This window comes from Sander lucioperca, chromosome 3, assembly GCF_008315115.2.
Source record: "Sander lucioperca isolate FBNREF2018 chromosome 3, SLUC_FBN_1.2, whole genome shotgun sequence".
NCBI classification, from domain to species: domain Eukaryota; kingdom Metazoa; phylum Chordata; class Actinopteri; order Perciformes; family Percidae; genus Sander; species Sander lucioperca.
The window spans coordinates 8,448,694-8,466,367 of NC_050175.1; the positions used below are offsets into that span (position 1 = coordinate 8,448,694).

Genomic DNA, 17,674 nt, shown 5'->3' on the forward strand with positions numbered 1-17,674 from the left:
TGACATATATACCACAACTAGGGCTGCTTATTTTTGGAAAAAATCATAATCACAATTATTTTGGTCAATGTTGAAATCACGATTATTTAACATGAATACTAATTGACTTTTGGAAAGATGTTGCATTGAACCTTAAAACACAGTGAAACAGTTAAACAAATCAACAGTGAAAGCACCTTGAACTGTGAAATTTCCCTCAATCCTTTTCCCGTTTTCAAATTCCCCTTGAATTAAATAATATAAAATATATATTTAAATGTTGGCCGCAGTGAGTTTACCCTTCAGGAGGGGCGAAAGTGCAAGTGTCATTAAGAATACAAGACAAAATGAGAGTTTACTTGCCAAACGTAATAATTGCTTTTCTTGATTACACTGTTTTTGAGATTGTTAGGAGCCAGAATCGAAATTGCGATCAAAATGTGTTACTTGCACAGCCCCCACAACCACCAGCACAAAGACAACACACCACATGTCTGAGAGAAATTTTTAAAGTTTAGATCAGGATCAGGTTGAGAAGCGGGAGCTTTTTCTCAGAGACTGTATCCAAAGCTTCTAAGAAAACAAACTAAATGTCATAGTGATACAAATATGATATGATGGTGAAACATTTCTATCGATAATCACAAAACTTAAAATGTCAGTGCAGAAAGTAGCTAAGATGACTCAAAGCTGCTTATGTGAGCTGATAGGAATGCACCTCTTCACAACTGTTCAAGTATTTCTCTGTAAACAAGTCACATTCACTGTAAGTCACACTTCCTCTTGACAGAAATATCATGAGGCTTATTATTGTAGACTTTTTTGTCATCCACATAATATATTGCAACAGCATACATACAAATATATATATATATATGTATATATATATATATATATATATATATATATATATATATATATATATATATATATATATATATATATATATATATATATATATATTATTAATTTCCAGACATGGCACAGCATTAAACGTTTAATTCCACCATACAATCATAGACATGTACACTTATATAAGCCTGCAAAAATCCACATAGCATGCAGCAAAAGTATCTTAGTTTCATCACAACTTTGAAAAACAAAGCGAGTGGGCAATGACTTCCTTAACGATGATAACATAAAGGCTCAGACACAGCACAGCACAAAAAGGCTCCAACTCATATTCAGACACGCTACACCATTCACCACCAAACATTAGCCAGGTGGAAAGCACAATGGCTGTGGAAGAGGTCATCTACACATTTTTTGAGGTGATTATTGCTGTTTGCTGCTGTCTTGGTAACATGTTGGTTATTTTGGCACTGTGGACCAGTAAAAGCATTCAACAGCCCACCTTCTACCTTGTTGTCAGTCTGGCTGTGGCTGACTTTATGGTTGGCTGCATGGCCCTACCGCTGGCTGTGGTAGTTGACGGACGAGTGAAGACTTCTTTCTACGGCTGTCTTTTCATCAGCTGTGTGACCATCCTGTTGACACTAGCCTCAGCTTTGTCTCTTGCGGCTATTGCTGTGGACCGCTTCCTCCGGGTATATGTACCCCTCAGGTAATACTTTTTCTGGATGGTTTATTGTGCAGAGAAAAGTAAAATAGTGCTGCTAAGCATGTCTTTGAATCATATTTTTATCCATTTTATCTCAACATCATCTCTGGCCCTTTGCATGGCTTCAACTATAAAATTGGCACTCATTTACTGTACATCCCTACAATGAGTTAATGATAGTACATAATAAAATACATAATTAGACATATCAATAATTAGTGTTTTTCTGTTTAGGTACAAAAGGACTGTAACACGGAGACATTGTTGGCTTGTTGTAGCAGCATGTTGGCTTGTTGCAATACCACTGAGCTTTGCTCCCACGCTTGGATGGTACAACCATGAAACCTGGTCTAAGTCAGTTAACTCTACTATTGTTTGCAGGCTTATAGATGTGATCCCCATGTCATACCTGGTTTACTTTAGATTCTTAGTTTGCGCCCTGATACCTCTGTTGGTGATGACTGTATTGTACGGCTACATTTTCTGGACAATCCGAGGAAACCTTCGAGAGAAACCAGGCAACGGTGCCCAAGAACAGTCTCAGATCTACCTAAAGAAAGAAAAACAGCTGGCAGGATCTCTGTCTCTGGTCTTGGCTCTGTTTGCCCTGTCCTGGCTCCCAATCCACATTATGGACTGCATATTTTACTTTGGTGGGCCAGATTATGTACCAGTAAAAGCTTTCTATGTTGGCATCCTGCTTTCTCATGCTAACTCAGCTGTAAACCCACTTGTGTATGCATTCAAAATACAAAAGATCAAGACAGCCTACCTGAAGCTGTGGAGACGGTATATTGCATGTGGAGAAGAAATTCAAGGATCTCAGACAACCCAGTCGACTGACAACAATCTCAATAGGGTGGCCAACAATGAGTGAAAGAAGACTTTTGTTTGTTTGTTTGCTTCTTTGTTCTTAAAGTTCAGGTTTTGGCTGTTGAGCATAATTAAACATTGTAAAACATATTATATTAGATGTGGGTGAACATATGGGTGATTGTTGCAAATAACTGTCACTGTCAAGGAAAGGGCAACTTTCACTGTCCTACAAGCTTTAGTTTCATATCACTGCTGTGCTTCTGGTTGTATTGAGCTGTAGGGTAATTTATTTAATCTGTCGTTTGATCCATTGTATAGGATTGGATAACAGACATCTTATTAAATGTGTTCCCCTATTGAAAAGGAAGTGAGAAGAATTAAACATTACACCAAAATTGCACAATGAGTGCAATCAAACGCAACAACACCACAAAATACAAGAGTCAAAGAGTTGAGTCAACTAATTTTGACAACATTCAGACCTTACGAGTATCACGCAGGTAGCATTTATTGCAGAGCTGTTGTATTGGATAGCATTACGTTGCACAGATGTTTATATTTTTCTGGTCAATATCACCAATATGTGACCAACTACCAGTTGTCCTACCACCGTTAACAAAAATCAAAAACATTATACTGTAGAGATGTTCCTTTTTTGTATCAGTTCATAAAAACTGAAGTATTTTTAACACAATCCCAAGAGTAATCTGGCTCAACGGTGTAATGGAAAATTAAGAATCTGTTATACTGTTGCTTAGTCTTTCTTTTGACTCTGCAGTTTCTACTCCCATACAAATGTTCCAGACCAAATGGCAGGATGTTCTGATGTATGCATGCACATTTGACACTACTCACACCTCGAGGTGTTTACCACAGAGCTGGTTCAAAATAGTCTTCCTCTTTTTTCCCCCATATGCCAGAATAGATAGGCGGTGTGTTTGTTTTTTAGTTTTATTTTTTTATTATGAAGAGATATTTATGTATAAGATATTATAAACTAATATTTGAAGTGCACACAGCAGTATGTAGTGTAGCAGTGAAAAAGTGATTTGACAGGTACATCCATTTAATTCAAAGCAGGGACGTCACTAGGATTGAAAGACGGGGGGGCTTAGCTCCCAGGCTATGCAAAACTTTCCCTTGCAAAATCTAACTATCAAACGTTACTGTAAAGTTAGCTTTTAGATACATCAAAGCTGCATGGGGGAACTTACTTAGGCCAGACTGTGCTCCTGCTGAGTTCTTCTGTAGGCTATGACTTAAATGTTATCCATCTGCTCGTGTAAAGTAATACCATACCTAATTCCTCTCTCTATTAGATAAGTTGTCAAAATAAGACTATTTAATTACACTAATTACTGTTACTGCTCGGTAGATTCAGGAGGGGCGAAAGTGCGAGTGTCATTAAGAATACAAGACAAAATGAGAGTTTACTTGCCAAACGTAATAATTGCTTTTCTTGATTACACTGTTTTTGAGATTGTTAGGAGCCGGAATCGAAATTGTGATCAAAATTTGTTAGTTGCACAGCCCCCACAACCACCAGCACAAAGACAACACACGCATGTCTGAGAGAAAAACATCAAAAGCATTTTTAAAGTTTAGATCAGGATCAGGGTGAGAAGCAGGAGCTTTTTCTTAGAGGCTGTATCCAATGCTTCTAAGAAAACAAACTAAATGTCATATTGATACAAATATGATATGATGGTGAAACATTTCTATCGATAATCACAAAACTTAAAATGTCAGTGCAGAAAGTAGCTAAGATGACTCAAAGCTGCTTATGTGAGCTGATAGGAATGCACCTCTTCACAACTGTTCAAGTATTTCTCTGTAAACAAGTCACATTCACTGTAAGTCACACTTCCTCTTGACAGAAATATTATGAGGCTTATTAATTCCACCATACAATCATAGACATGTACACTTATATAAGCCTGCAAAAATCCACATAGCATGCAGCAAAAGTATCTTAGTTTCATCACAACTTTGAAGAACAAAGCGAGTGGGCAATGACTTCCGTAACGATGATAACATAAAGGCTCAGACACAGCACAGCACAAAAAGGCTCAGACTCACATTCAGACACGTTACACCATTCACCACCAAACATTAGCCAGATGGAAAGCACAATGGCTGTGGAAGAAGTCATCTACACATTTTTTGAGGTGATTATTGCTGTTTGCTGCTGTCTTGGTAACATGTTGGTTATTTTGGCACTGTGGACCAGTAAAAGCATTCAACAGCCCACCTTCTACCTTGTTGTCAGTCTGGCTGTGGCTGACTTTATGGTTGGCTGCGTGACCATACCGCTGGCTGTGGTAGTTGACGGACGAGTGAAGACTTCTTTCTACGGCTGTCTTTTCAACAGCTGTGTGCGCATGCTGTTGAGCCAAGTCTCAGTTTTGTCTCTTGCGGCTATTGCTGTGGACCGCTTCCTCCGGGTATATGTCCCCCTCAGGTAATACTTTTTCTGGATGGTTATTGTGCAGAGAAAAGTAAAATAGTGTTGCTAAGCATGTCTTTGAATCATATTTTTATCCATTTTATCTCAACATCATCTCTGGCCCTTTGCATATCTTGTACTATAAAAAGGCAGTCATTTACCGTACATCCCTACAATGAGTTAATGATAGTTACTGTGCATTTTAAATACATAATTAGACATATCAATAATTAGTGTTTTTCTGTTTAGGTACAAAAGGACTGGTACACGGAGACATTGTTGGCTTGTTGTAGCAGCATGTTGGCTTGTTTCAATACCACTGAGCTTTGCTCCCACGCTTGGATGGTACAACCATGAAACCTGGTCTAAGTCAGTTAACTCTACTATTGTTTGCAGGTTTGTAGATGTGATCCCCATGTCATACCTGGTTTACTTTAGATTCTTAGTTTGCTCCCTGATACCTCTGTTGGTGATGACTGTATTGTACGGCTACATTTTCTGGATAATCCGAGGAAACCTTCGAGACAAACCAGGCAACGGTGCCCAAGAACAGTCTCAGATCTACCTAAAGAAAGAAAAACAGCTGGCAGGATCTCTGTCTCTGGTTGTGGCTCTGTTTGCCCTGTTTTGGTTCCCACTCCAAATTATGAACTGCATATTTTACTTTTGGCCAGATTATCTACCAGTAAAAGTTTTCTATGTTGGCATCCCGTTATATCATGCTAACTCAGCTGTAAACCCACTTGTGTATGCGTTTAAAATTCAAAAGATCAAGACAGCCTACCTGAAGCTGTGGAGACGATATATTGCATGTGGAGAAGAAATTCAAGGATCTCAGACAACCCAGTCGACTGACAACAATCTCAATAGGGTGGCCAACAATGAGTGAAAGAAGATTCGTGTTTGTTTGTTTGCTTCTTTGTTCTTAAAGTTCAGGTTTTGGCTGTTGAGCATAATTAAACATTGTAAACCATATTATATTAGATGTGGGTGAACATGTGGGTGATTGTTGCAAATAACTGTCACTGTCAAGGAAAGGGCAACTTTCACTGTCCTACAAGCTTTAGTTTCATTATCACTGTTGTGCTTCTGGTTGTATTGAAGTTCCAGTTCTTTATGTCAATTTCACAGGAAGCACACACGGTGTTGGAAATTACCTTCTCTATTTTTGAAAAATTATTTAACTTTTATGACACAAGAAAGATAAATTGGGACATCTTAAGCATTATTGTCATTGTCATCATTACTTTGGGAACATTGATTTTATGGCATGTAGTCGTTTATACCTCACTAGAAAAATAGAAACCCATGTGTAATGTTCTATAGTCAAACAGCCCTGTAAGAGAACTCTTTAGAACTTCAGACCATATTTCAATCAAGAGAGACTTGTTTGCAGAAATGCAAAGGTTTATTGTACAAAAGCATAATAAAGTGTACAGAGACGTTGTCAACTAATTTTGACAACATTCAAACCTTACGAGTATCACGTAGGTAGCATTTATTGCAGAGCTGTTGTATTGGATAGGATAACGTTGCACAGATGTTTATATTTTTCCGGTCAATATCACCAATATGTGACCAACTACCAGTTGTACTACCACCGTTAACAAAAATCAAAACCAACACACCGTAAAGATGTTGCCATATGCCAGAAAAGATAAGCGGTGTGGACCGACCGTCCTTCCTTTATTGGTGATTTTTCATGGTACAAAGTCCTGCTATATACTCCGTATCAGTAGCTCCAGCTTCAACTAGTGAAACACGGAGCGGAGCGTTATTATGGAACCCACGCAACTTCTAGGCAAGACCCGCCCTTCAATAGCATTCACACGCTACTATAGGTCAGGCGTCCATGCTTATGCAAGGTAACGTAACCCAATTTGTTCAGGTTCTATCCCCTGACCAATCAGCTATCCTAACCTTAACCACTCAAGGTCAATGCCTAACCCCAACCAATCAGCCTGCTTCGTAGGGCGGGACTTGCCTAGAAGTTACGTGGGATCCATAATAACGCTGGAGCGGAGGCTCCGGACATTCCAGGAAGCGCGCTGGCCAATCAAAGCAGACTGGGCTTTTTCGGGAGGAGGGATTAAATCGACAGGCACTCCTACAGAGCGTCTCATACAGAGGGTGAATACAGGTGCAGCAGGCATGGGCAGTATGAGAAAAATAAAGTGTTTTTTTAACATTAAAGCATGTAAACATGGTCTAGTACAAATACAAAATGCAAGTATAATCCTGCAAATGCTATATAGTAGTTGCCCTTTAATGTCGCCTGGCGCTCTGTCTTTTCAGTCACTCTCCACCTCGCTTGTTCACATACGTGCATGTGGGCTCTTGTTGAGTCTCCGTCTCTGCCTTTTCCACCAGCTGACAGTTCGTGAAATATAATAAAACAGCAGTGCACGACGACACAAACACATGAATGATGAAGGAAGATTGATTCAACATAGTGAGTGATACCGAGTTCCCTGTAAGAAAATAAATAATAAATAAATTAAAAATTAAATCTCATTATTATTTTTTTTTATTATTATTTGGGGGGTGGGGGCGGCTTAAGAATATTTTGGGGTAGCTTCAGCCCCCCTAAAATAGGCCTAACGACGTCCCTGATTCAAAGATTAAACTTTGGCTCATCAGTATTTATTTTATAATGCTGTTTGTTTGTATGTTAATGTTTGTCTTAAGTTCCTATTTCAGAAATTAAGTTGAAGTTGATTTTTTCACCAGCTTGTGGTTAGTTGTAATAGCCCTTTTTCAATTTCCTCACTTTAAGACTCTATAGGCCTACAGCTAAATTTTTTTGTACATAGCCAACAGAATGTATTGTCTCTAACCCTTCCCGACCGCACTTGAAGGCAGCTTATTTCTCACGGATGAGAGAGAGAGAGAGAGAGAGAGAGAGAGAGAGAGAGAAAACATTCAGCTATTACACAAACTCCTGGGTAGTTCAGCTTGTGGTTAGTTGTAATAGCCCTTTTTCAATTTCTTCACTTTAAGACTCTATAGGCCTACAGCTAAAATTTTTGTACATAGCCAACAGAATGTATTGTCTCTGAAGTCAAAAATAAACTTGTTTCATGTAAATAGTCATTTAATAAGCATTTACTTTCTGCCTGCTGTAAATGGTGTATGCATATTTACGAGCAATATCTGACTAAGTGGGCATTCACACCAGGAAACGTGATCCGGCGAATTTTCCGCAGGGGGGAGTGTCAATGAAACGGCCCATTTGTGTGACGTCCTGTTGTGTTCTTAAAACCCCAACAAAGCTGAAGTAGACTTTATATTTCACAATTACTGTTTTTCATCAGATCATTTATAGATTTTGACGTTCCCGACCGCACTTGAAGGCAGCTTATTTCACAGGAGGGGGGGGGAGAGAGAGAGAGAGAGAGAGAGAGTGAGAGAGAGAGGGGGGGGGAGGGGGGGGGGGGGGGGGGAGATGAGCGAGACATAGCAAGTGCTTTGCTGTTGCAGGAAACATTCAGCTATTACACAAACTCCTGGGTAGTTCAGCTTGTGGTTAGTTGTAATAGCCCTTTTTCAATTGCTTCACTTTAAGACTCTATAGGCAGATCATTTATCATTTATAGATTTTGACGTTCCCGACCGCACTTAAAGGCAGCTTCAAGTGCGAGAGAGAGAGAGAGAGAGAGAGAGAGAGACCAAGTGCTTTGCTGTTGCAGGAAACATTCAGCTATTACACAAACTCCTGGGTAGTTCAGCGCTTGTGTTTAGTTTTTTTAACCTCATAGTGTTTAAAGGCAGTGATGTTTCCTGTTTACTGTACGGGATTCTCACACCACCTCAAATCATAGCGCAAAACACACTGACAAGTCTGATCTCCAGTTACATGATTGGCCACTGCAGTGTGACATGGGTTGCATTTCTCCAAAAGTGGGGTCAGTCTCAACTTTTCACCGCAGGCCCGCTGCGTTTTTTTAAGTGTCTCCCCTGCAGCAACCCCCGCTGCAGTCTAAACGCATTACCCCCATTCAAGATGAATGGAAAGACCTGTGTTTTTGCCGTACAGTCGGACAGCAGACACAGGCAGTGTGAACGCAGTCTAAATCATAAACTAAAGTATTTATTCTACGTTGCACTGATGCACTCAGAAGTAGCTCTCCATGCAGCTAAATGTGATATGACAGTTTTATTTTTATTATGTCTCACTTCCTATTTCTGCTAGAAGTGTGACAAGACACTCAGCTCAAGAGACGATAAACCTTTAATAAAGTTTCAGTTTGCGTTTACAGTTTGTTGCCATCCTGGCAGTTACTGGAGCTAAAAATTAAAAATTTTGTAGGGGCATTGCGATTGGGATCGGATGTTGGGAATAGATGTTATGGGGTCTGAGGTTCTTTTATTTTTAAGATTATTTTTTTGGGGCTTTTCCCTTTATTTGAAAGTGGATAGACATGAAAGGGGGAGAGAGATGGTGGATGACACGCAGCAAAGGGCAGCAGGTCGGATTTGAACCCTGCGCCGCTCAGCCAACGCTCTTACTGGGTGAGCTCGAGGCCGCCCCAGAGGCTGAGGTCTGTTTCAGTGTGAAGCATTACAAACCAGAAGTGGAAATGTACTCAAAGAAATGCAGATGACACAACAGCTTTATGTCATTTAGATCTCTTAAAAAAAATTTCCAACCAAATTCAGCCCAATTTTACCTCGATGATTGGATGTCATCTATAAATCCTAAATGATAATGCTTTGTTTTATACTGTATATTGTTTTGGCCAGCCCTCCTCAACTGTACAAGATGTACATTGCAAATTTGTTGAAACACTACTTTAGCAATACTAAGTCATCCAAAGATGAAAGTCTTCAATCTTTCTGTCCCCTGTCCATCTTGATTGTTTGAATATTATGTTATATTGTGTCCTCTTCTATCTGCAGCCAAAGTGAATCTGAGTGTATGCTTTTGCCTGCCTATTGTACATGGTTTTATATCTTCATTCTCATTCCCTTTGCAGTGTTGTTGTCTTATGGTCAATGTTGCCTTTGCATAGGTATACATCTATAGCAGAGTCTTTCAAAAACGTGGCATGTTTTTGGAGTTAACAGCACCAAGTGCAAGAAGTTAAAGCTATTTTAACTTCGAACTCAACTGTGCCACGCTTCAAAGGGATTTTCAAGAGTCTCATAGCAACAGCGGAAGCCTCATCTAGTGCTTCCCCAAAAATATCTGCCAAATGCTCCCAGCTATAATACAAATGCTCAAAGTACAAAGGGACTCGGCTCTCTGCACCTGTTGCCCAAAGCATGTCAACTGTGGCTTACTTTGAGGAGTGTAGTTTAGCCCCGGCTGCAGCAGTTCAGGCTGCCGGCATGGTGAGGGAAGAGCTCATCGATTTATTCAGGGTTTACACCCTGAAAGCTGCATGTAGAGCACTGTTATCATTTACTAATCTGGGAAATCTAAAGGGAAGTGGAGATAGGTATCTGCTATTTTGTAGTGCAAATGAAAAACTGACAGTTTGCTAGTTGGCTCACAGTTTCAAATGATTTTGTTTTCTACTTGTGCTCATGCATTTCTTCTTTATGATTGCCTAGTGAGAGGTATATCAGAGCATTACAAAGTTCTGCTTGTTTTTACCACCAGGGGTCTTATTAATGAATGAGCTTTCTCTTCAGTCGTCAGTTCAGTGCTTGTTTTTTACACTAAATCCAAAATGACAGAACATGGTGTATGGAGAGAGGTTAAGCATGAAATGGCAGGTGTAGTGTTTGAATGTTGTCAGTGGAAGGTCGCAAGTGAAGAAATACAAACCTGTGTGTTCTGTTTATCTACACCCTCCTTCCCAAAAGGCCTTCAACATTAATTTCTGTAGCTGGCAGATGGCTGCATTGAAAGGTTGAGTGTTAAGAAAGAGCAGCTGGTGGAGTTTTGGTTTCACCTTGATGAATGTCCTGCAGTGAGTGGAGAGGCACTCCCCAATGACAAGTCCTCTGATGGATGACATACACACCTAACTTGTGTACAGACACACACATAACACACACACACACAGTGTTTAGGACTGGATACCGAATTCAATACTTTTTAGGCACTGACCGAATTGCCTCTAAAGTATCGAGTATTGAAAAATGCTTTGTCATTCAATACCCAATTTCAATACCTACGGAGTAAATCTCATCAGAGTCAGTGAGCCAATAAGCATGCAGCGTGCTTCTACCAAGATCTAATAATGCCTGTGATTGGCTGTCTAACGTTACACGTCGTAGAGACACGCAGGAAAAACTCTACGTTATGCACAGAGACGGGGCTCCCTTAGTATTTGCTGGAAAAAAAAGAAGAAAGATTTGTGCCATAATGTGTATTCTTGTAATTTCTTTTTGTTTTATAAAATTGTTACCGAAAAAAGTATCATTTGGAAACTGGTATCGAAGTCACGGTATTGACATTGGTTTCGGTATTGAAGTTATGAACGAGACCCAGCCCCAGTGTTGTTAGAAATGTCTGTACTATTTGAATGACATTGTAAAATACAGATTTTTTTCTTTTTACATATCTATGTAATTCATAGTAAAAGTTGTCTCCACATTCACACCATTAAATACATTCATACATGGAAGTTACCCAGTACATTACATTACATAAGACTAATTTGGCAGACACTTAAATACAAAGGGACTTTTTTCTCACTCATGCACTCTCATTGTGAGTAGTTTGGTTCAGCCAGCCCATCCCCCCCCGTCCACTACCCCCTTTACTCGTGCTATCCTCCTGGCAAAAATATCAGACATAATCAAGGGGATTTCTCAAATGTAATTTACTAACTTATCCAGATACATACATGTAGGCATATGAGCAGTGAGCACTATATTCAAACTTTCTCAATTCAAAATGTCAAATTCAAAAAGCCAAAATCAATACTATATATTGAAGCATTGTGGGTAGGTCAAATATGTATTTTTCCGACTTTATTTCACGGGCCCTGAAAGCAACTCCTCTGGTCAAAAACTTTCAAAAGCATCATGGGAAAGCTAAAACTGCTTAACCATCACAGCTAACGACAATAAAAGGACCGAAAATGAATAAGATATGGAAAAAAGACTATCAATATTAGATCTAAGAATATGGATTCATTGCACAAAGTCCTCTGAAAGAAATACGAGTTCTAGGAAAAGAAGCACAGACTGTGGACCGGTCTTTTACACTTCTCTGCTTATTGAACAAACTCACGAAGCGCCGGCTGTGCTATATGTGTTCGAAAAACACAGAGAAGGGTTGGGCGCAACCAAGTCTCACCCAGAGGTGGGAGGGATTTGTGTGAAAAATGTTTTTCTTTGATTGCCAATTACATTGAATCAAGAAAGCCAACCACTTATCATTTTTTATAACAGTTAATATTTTACATTCATCATTATGATAACATTTTTGGGGGGATTAAACTGGCCACTTTTGATTATTGTTAAACCCCCCGCCCCATCCTCCAAATGATACATTTGTGCGTACCTGTGGACCAACTCAACTCTGACAGATTGGGGAGGGGAGTGATAGTGGGCATGTAATATTGATTTATTTATAATGTATTATTATTATTATTATTATTATTGTGAAATTAGTGTTCATAAACGAGTAATGTATGGTATTTCAACAATTTCAAGTGAATAATATAACAATTTACGGAAAATATTGTTAATGCTTGTGTCATGTGGTGCCCCCCCACTGGTTGTGAATGGTTGGTGCCCCTGGGCACTGGCCCAAGTGCCCTTTTGGATAATCCGGGCCTGGGTTCAGAATCAGAATCAGAATCAGAGCATATTGCTCATTACATCTGCAGTCTGATCTAACAGTCAGTAAGCAGCTAACTAGAGCAGTTAAGGTTAAAGTGCCTTGCTCAAGGCTAACCCATCAATGATAATGAGGCATGGGGCAAGCAATGCACTTTGACTTTCTCAACCCAGATTTATCAGGATTGAACCAGCAACCCTCCGGATGCGATCCCACTTTTCTAAACTTTAGGCAATGGCTGTAGTTTTGCCAGCTGAGCTCAGCTGAATCAAGTTAGATCTTCACTCATCTTTCTGCAATATATTCTAATGTTACAGTTTTCAAGCTAAAACATACCATAACACAATGTATTTTTACCCCAGAGAACCTTTATTACATTGGCAGTGGCAGCATGACTACATTTCTAAATATGTAATGAATATTTGCATAGAGATAAATTGCTCTACTCTAATCAGGACATCTTCAACACTCCCAGTAACAGAGCAGGCCGGCGCTGTGACTGAGTGTGACTGTGTCTGTGTGAGGAGGAGGTGAGCAGGCTCGAGGACAGCTGAGTGACTTGATAATTGAGCCCTGAGTTATTCACATGTAAGATCATTAAATGAGTCAGACGGCGGAGAGGGTATCCTCTGCTTGGGAGCTGTTGACTTCATTAAAAACAGTAATGGTGTGTAATGATGTGATAAGGCTTTCGTCTGTCAGAGTGCAGCAGCAGGGTGTTGACACCCAGCACCATTAGCATAATGACAGGGCACGCAGTATTGTTGGGGCATATGCTATCGGTCTGAATGGCCGAGCTCGGGGTCAGCGATCAGGTTGACAAGATGAATTATGTTTTGAGATTTGTCGTTTGTGCCACTCGCTTTTTTTTTTCTTGATGAAAAATATTGCTACACAAAGCTGATAATCTACTTTAACATTCAACTTGTGACTTACATGTGTTAGGTTTTGGAGAAAGTTCAGTATTGTAACCAAACCAGGATATTAAAACATTATTTTACCCAAGCCATCTATTTCATGTGCAGTACCCGTTTCTCCTCTTCAAAGTCAGGTTACAGCAAAAATAGGATAATCAATGGAAAAAAAAATGTGGAACCCAGGAACATTTAGAAACTCAGGAGCTTCTCCTGGCACTAGCTTCTATCAATATTAAGACTGGCGATTGGAGATAAGACTGGCTTTTTAGGTCTCCTTTTCCCCCTCTGCATGTCTTCATTCCAATATCCATTCAAGCATCATGGTGCTAAATTACCAAGAACAACATGATGACCCTGTTTTGTTGGCAGAATCTTCCATCTCAACAAACCCATTGCTTTTTAATTAGTGACCAGTCTAATATCCAGGGTTCTTCCGGTGTGGTAGGAACAAAAATAAGTGTGCAAAATGAACTTTAGGGGAGAAAAGTAAGTCAAATGTATTTATAATGCGCTTTTCACAGACAAAATCACAATGTACTTTACAAGGACATAAAAAAACAAGAGAACACAATACAAATTAAAGACAGATTACTCAGTTAAAATTACACAATAATAACTAAAGTGCAGACAGTTCAACCAAACGCCTGTCTAAAAAGGCAGGTTTTTATCAGATTTTTGAAAGAGTCCACAGAAACAGCAGACTGTAAGGATGGAGGCAGAGCATTCCAAAGCTTAGGTGCTACGGACTCAAAAGATCGATCGTCATGGGCTTTAACCCGGGTGCGTGGAACAGATAGTAAATTTAACATAGTCCTAAAAGAGTGGGCTGAGGAAATATGTGAAGTAGTTCAGCCACATATGCAGGAGCCTGCCTGTGCAATGCTCTATATGTAAGAGTGAGAACTTTAAATTGAATTCTATATGCGACAGGGAGCCAGTAAAGAGACTTAAGAACAGGGGTGATGTGAGACCGTCTAGTTGACCTAGTGTTAGGAAACAATCAGATCACGATTATTTTGTGGTTCAAATCCTATCATCTACAGGCTTGGCCTCTGTGAGTTGATTCTGAAAGCAGTGACTAGCGCTCGGGGAACCAAGGGACACAAAGCAGGGTTCAGTTCACAATGTTCCAAAGGTTTAATGAGACACACAAGGATATATACATGTTCTAACAATCGCTACATTCACTTAGAAGACGTGAGAGTAGTAAGATAAGAAAGAGATCCGTGCACAGGAGGATTGGTTCACACAAATAAGTCTTTAGGGTGGAAAACAATAGGTGTTACAATGTATGATACATATTCAAATAGATGAGAGAGGCTTTGTTCAGAGTTCTCACAGAACGGAATGCAACATATTCACAACACCTAGCGAGTAGCCTTGCAGCAGCATTCTGGAGACAGCACTTCTTTCAAAAAGTAACTAAATTAGTTACTCAGTTACAAATTATGAAAGTAACTAGTTACTTCAGAAAGTAACTATTGCGTTACTTTTCAAGTACATTTTAAAATTTTTAAATGCTCAAATGTGACCCCACCTCCACCCCTCTTTAACGGAACTTAAAATACATGTGCATGTTCAATTATTTATGATAAATCTGAATATTATAATGAAATGGACACTTAATACAATACATTATTAACAGAAACAATGTACACAAATCTAAACTATTTTAATGTTGCTGTGGGACAAAGTGAGACCAATCAAATGCCATGTATGTAGATATTATGTTTATATAGTGGATCGATACCAATAACACAACACCTCAACAGGCCACAACTGGGCAAAATTAAATTATGCTTGTTAAGCACTATACCAAAAATAAATAACAAATATATACTCTCTTTGTAGTGCATATAATGTAAGTGGCCTGATGTTTATACTTGTGCGCTGGTGTGTGCGTCGAGCCGGCGTGTGTGTGTGTGTGTGTGTGTGTGTGTGTGTGTGTGTGTGGAGTAGGTGATAGAGCAAGGGAGAAGTGAGAGAGTGACGGCGATTAGCTTTCGAGCGAGTAGCGACTCTAGAGTCATAGTAAGAGAAACAAAGTGTCTCCCCTGTGTTTTCTGACCACGGTGGAAAATCTGTAGCAGGAAAAGTTAACCCTCTCCGTGATTTCGCCATACCTGTCTCTCTCTCTCTCGTTGACTGACTCGCTTGTGTTGTTCTTGTGTGTCCGACTATGCGTGTTTTCGAACACCCGCCCAACTCTACCTCTGATTGGCTTAACATGACATTTTACTCAATCTCAGCCAATCGTCAGCATTTATGCGCTTGCGTCGTGCACTGCCCGCTAACCAAGGAAGAACAGTAAAAAAAGTCTTCCTCTCGGCTCCAAGGGTGTAAGCTTCTCCTCGGACCGCGAACCTCCTATGGCGCCATTTTAATGCTACAAAGCGATCACCCCCCGTTAGCATTCCATTGACTGCCATTCATTTTGGCGCCACTTTGACAGAGAATAACTTTACATCTGAAACGTTTAAAGACTCTATTTGTCCATTGTTTATTTCTAAAGAAACACGATAATGTATAAAAGGCTCCATTACCTTGTATCTCACGTTATGGCTCCGTAGCAGACGTTTTTGTAAAAATAGGCTAACAATTGCGTCATAACCACGTGACTTACTGTCGCATAGTAGAGGAATTACCGTATAGTACAGGAGAAGCGTGCAGGCAGTTTCGTCTCACATTAGCTGTTTAAGTGTAATTACTAATGTTAACTAGCATTTTAGTTAGCAATAATTAGCCTGTGCCTATGTTATCTCCTTACATATACCTACGCTCTCCGTCTCTGCAAGATTGGGAATGATTGAGATTTCTCTTGGCACAGCTACCAGAAGACTTACAACTTTCAGACACGTTGCTCACGTCACATTTACGTCGTCTCTCTCAGTTGGAGGCTGCGCAGTAACGCTCAGCCATCACCGGAAAAGTGCTTCTAACGGCCTTCACTGGTCTCCGTCCAGAGCAACGGGATCTGTTGGTCCATTCTTATATACAGTCTATGCTCGGCTCAGACTCAGAGAGTTGGTCTGATGAAAAAAACAGCTTCATATATAGTAACGCGCCGCATTTTTTGGCAGTAACGGTAACAGCGTTATTAAGATGGTAAGAGTAATCAATTAGATTACTCGTTACTGAAAAAAAGTAACGCCGTTGTTAGTAACGGCGTTATTTATAACGCTGTTATTCCCATCACTGCTAAAGATGATCAAGAGCCTACTAAGTGAGGAGAAAAGTACATTACAGTAGTCAATGCCATTTCAAGTTCAGCAGTTGAAACTACAGATCTCAGTTTAGTAATATATCTTAAGTGGAAAAACAAGATCTGGGCAGCTGCTTAACATGTGTGTCGAAAAACGAAGATTGATCAAATACCACCCCTCAATCATGCAGGTTGGAGAGGAAAGCTAAAGAAAAAGGCCCAATACATTGCATGATCGTGGGGACGACCTTTTCTGGAGCAACAACCAGAACCTCCACCTTATAAGCATCAAGCTAGTCTCGCATTGCCAGACCTTCCTCCACAGCACTGTGGAAGAGGGTCTGGCTAGTCCACACAGCATTCCGGGATGGAGGAAAAACGTGCTCTGGTTTATTGGCATTTCTTTAAACCAATCACAATCGTCTTGGGCAGCGTCAAAACCCGGACACAATGACGGTGCCTCTGCAAAATAGCCTCGAGAAGGAACTTGTTTTGGTGGAACGTGCTCGTTTAAAAGTTGTTTTAGTCGTGCAACAGAAAACTCAGACTGGACAGATAGTCTAGCTAGCTGTCTGGATTTACCCTGCAGAGATCTGAGGAGCAATTAACCATAGTCCTCATAAATCCACCGTTTAGATCGAGTTTAGAATGCCAACACAAAGAAAGCGGAAGGTAACGGACATCCGGCCTAAAATGAGGGACATCCGGTGGAATTTCCTGCAGCACCTGAACGATTACGGAAGTGGAACGTCGTTGATATAGACCAGTAATGAGCTGTAAGAAACTTTAGGTTGTGATTTACTAGTTCTTGGGGTTCCTGAGTTCCTGGGACCATTTGGTCAAAAAAGGGCCATCAAATAAACAAATAGCTCAGGTCTATTTTTTTAAGTCATCAATTTACCAAAATCTGCATGTCTTTGGGCTGTGGCAAGAAACTGGAGCAGACGCACACACACACACACACACACACACACACACACACACACACACACACACACACACACACACACAC

General features: G+C 40.0%; 3 protein-coding genes across 3 annotated transcripts in view; all 3 read left to right on the forward strand.

Moving 5' to 3' along the window:
* LOC116067214 (protein kinase C-binding protein NELL1) overlaps nucleotides 1-17,674 on the forward strand; it is a 319,826-nt gene that overhangs the window by 161,628 nt on the left and 140,524 nt on the right. The window lies entirely within an intron of this gene.
* Nucleotides 1,200-2,635, forward strand: LOC116067221 (adenosine receptor A3-like). The gene is made up of 2 exons (XM_031323584.1): nucleotides 1,200-1,543; nucleotides 1,775-2,635. Exons 1-2 carry the CDS (start codon nucleotides 1,215-1,217, stop codon nucleotides 2,415-2,417), a joined length of 972 nt encoding a protein of 323 aa, XP_031179444.1. The 5' UTR covers nucleotides 1,200-1,214; the 3' UTR covers nucleotides 2,418-2,635.
* LOC116067219 (adenosine receptor A3-like) lies at nucleotides 4,271-6,243 on the forward strand. Its single transcript, XM_031323582.2, has 2 exons — nucleotides 4,271-4,817; nucleotides 5,052-6,243. Exons 1-2 carry the CDS (start codon nucleotides 4,477-4,479, stop codon nucleotides 5,689-5,691), a joined length of 981 nt encoding a protein of 326 aa, XP_031179442.2. The 5' UTR covers nucleotides 4,271-4,476; the 3' UTR covers nucleotides 5,692-6,243.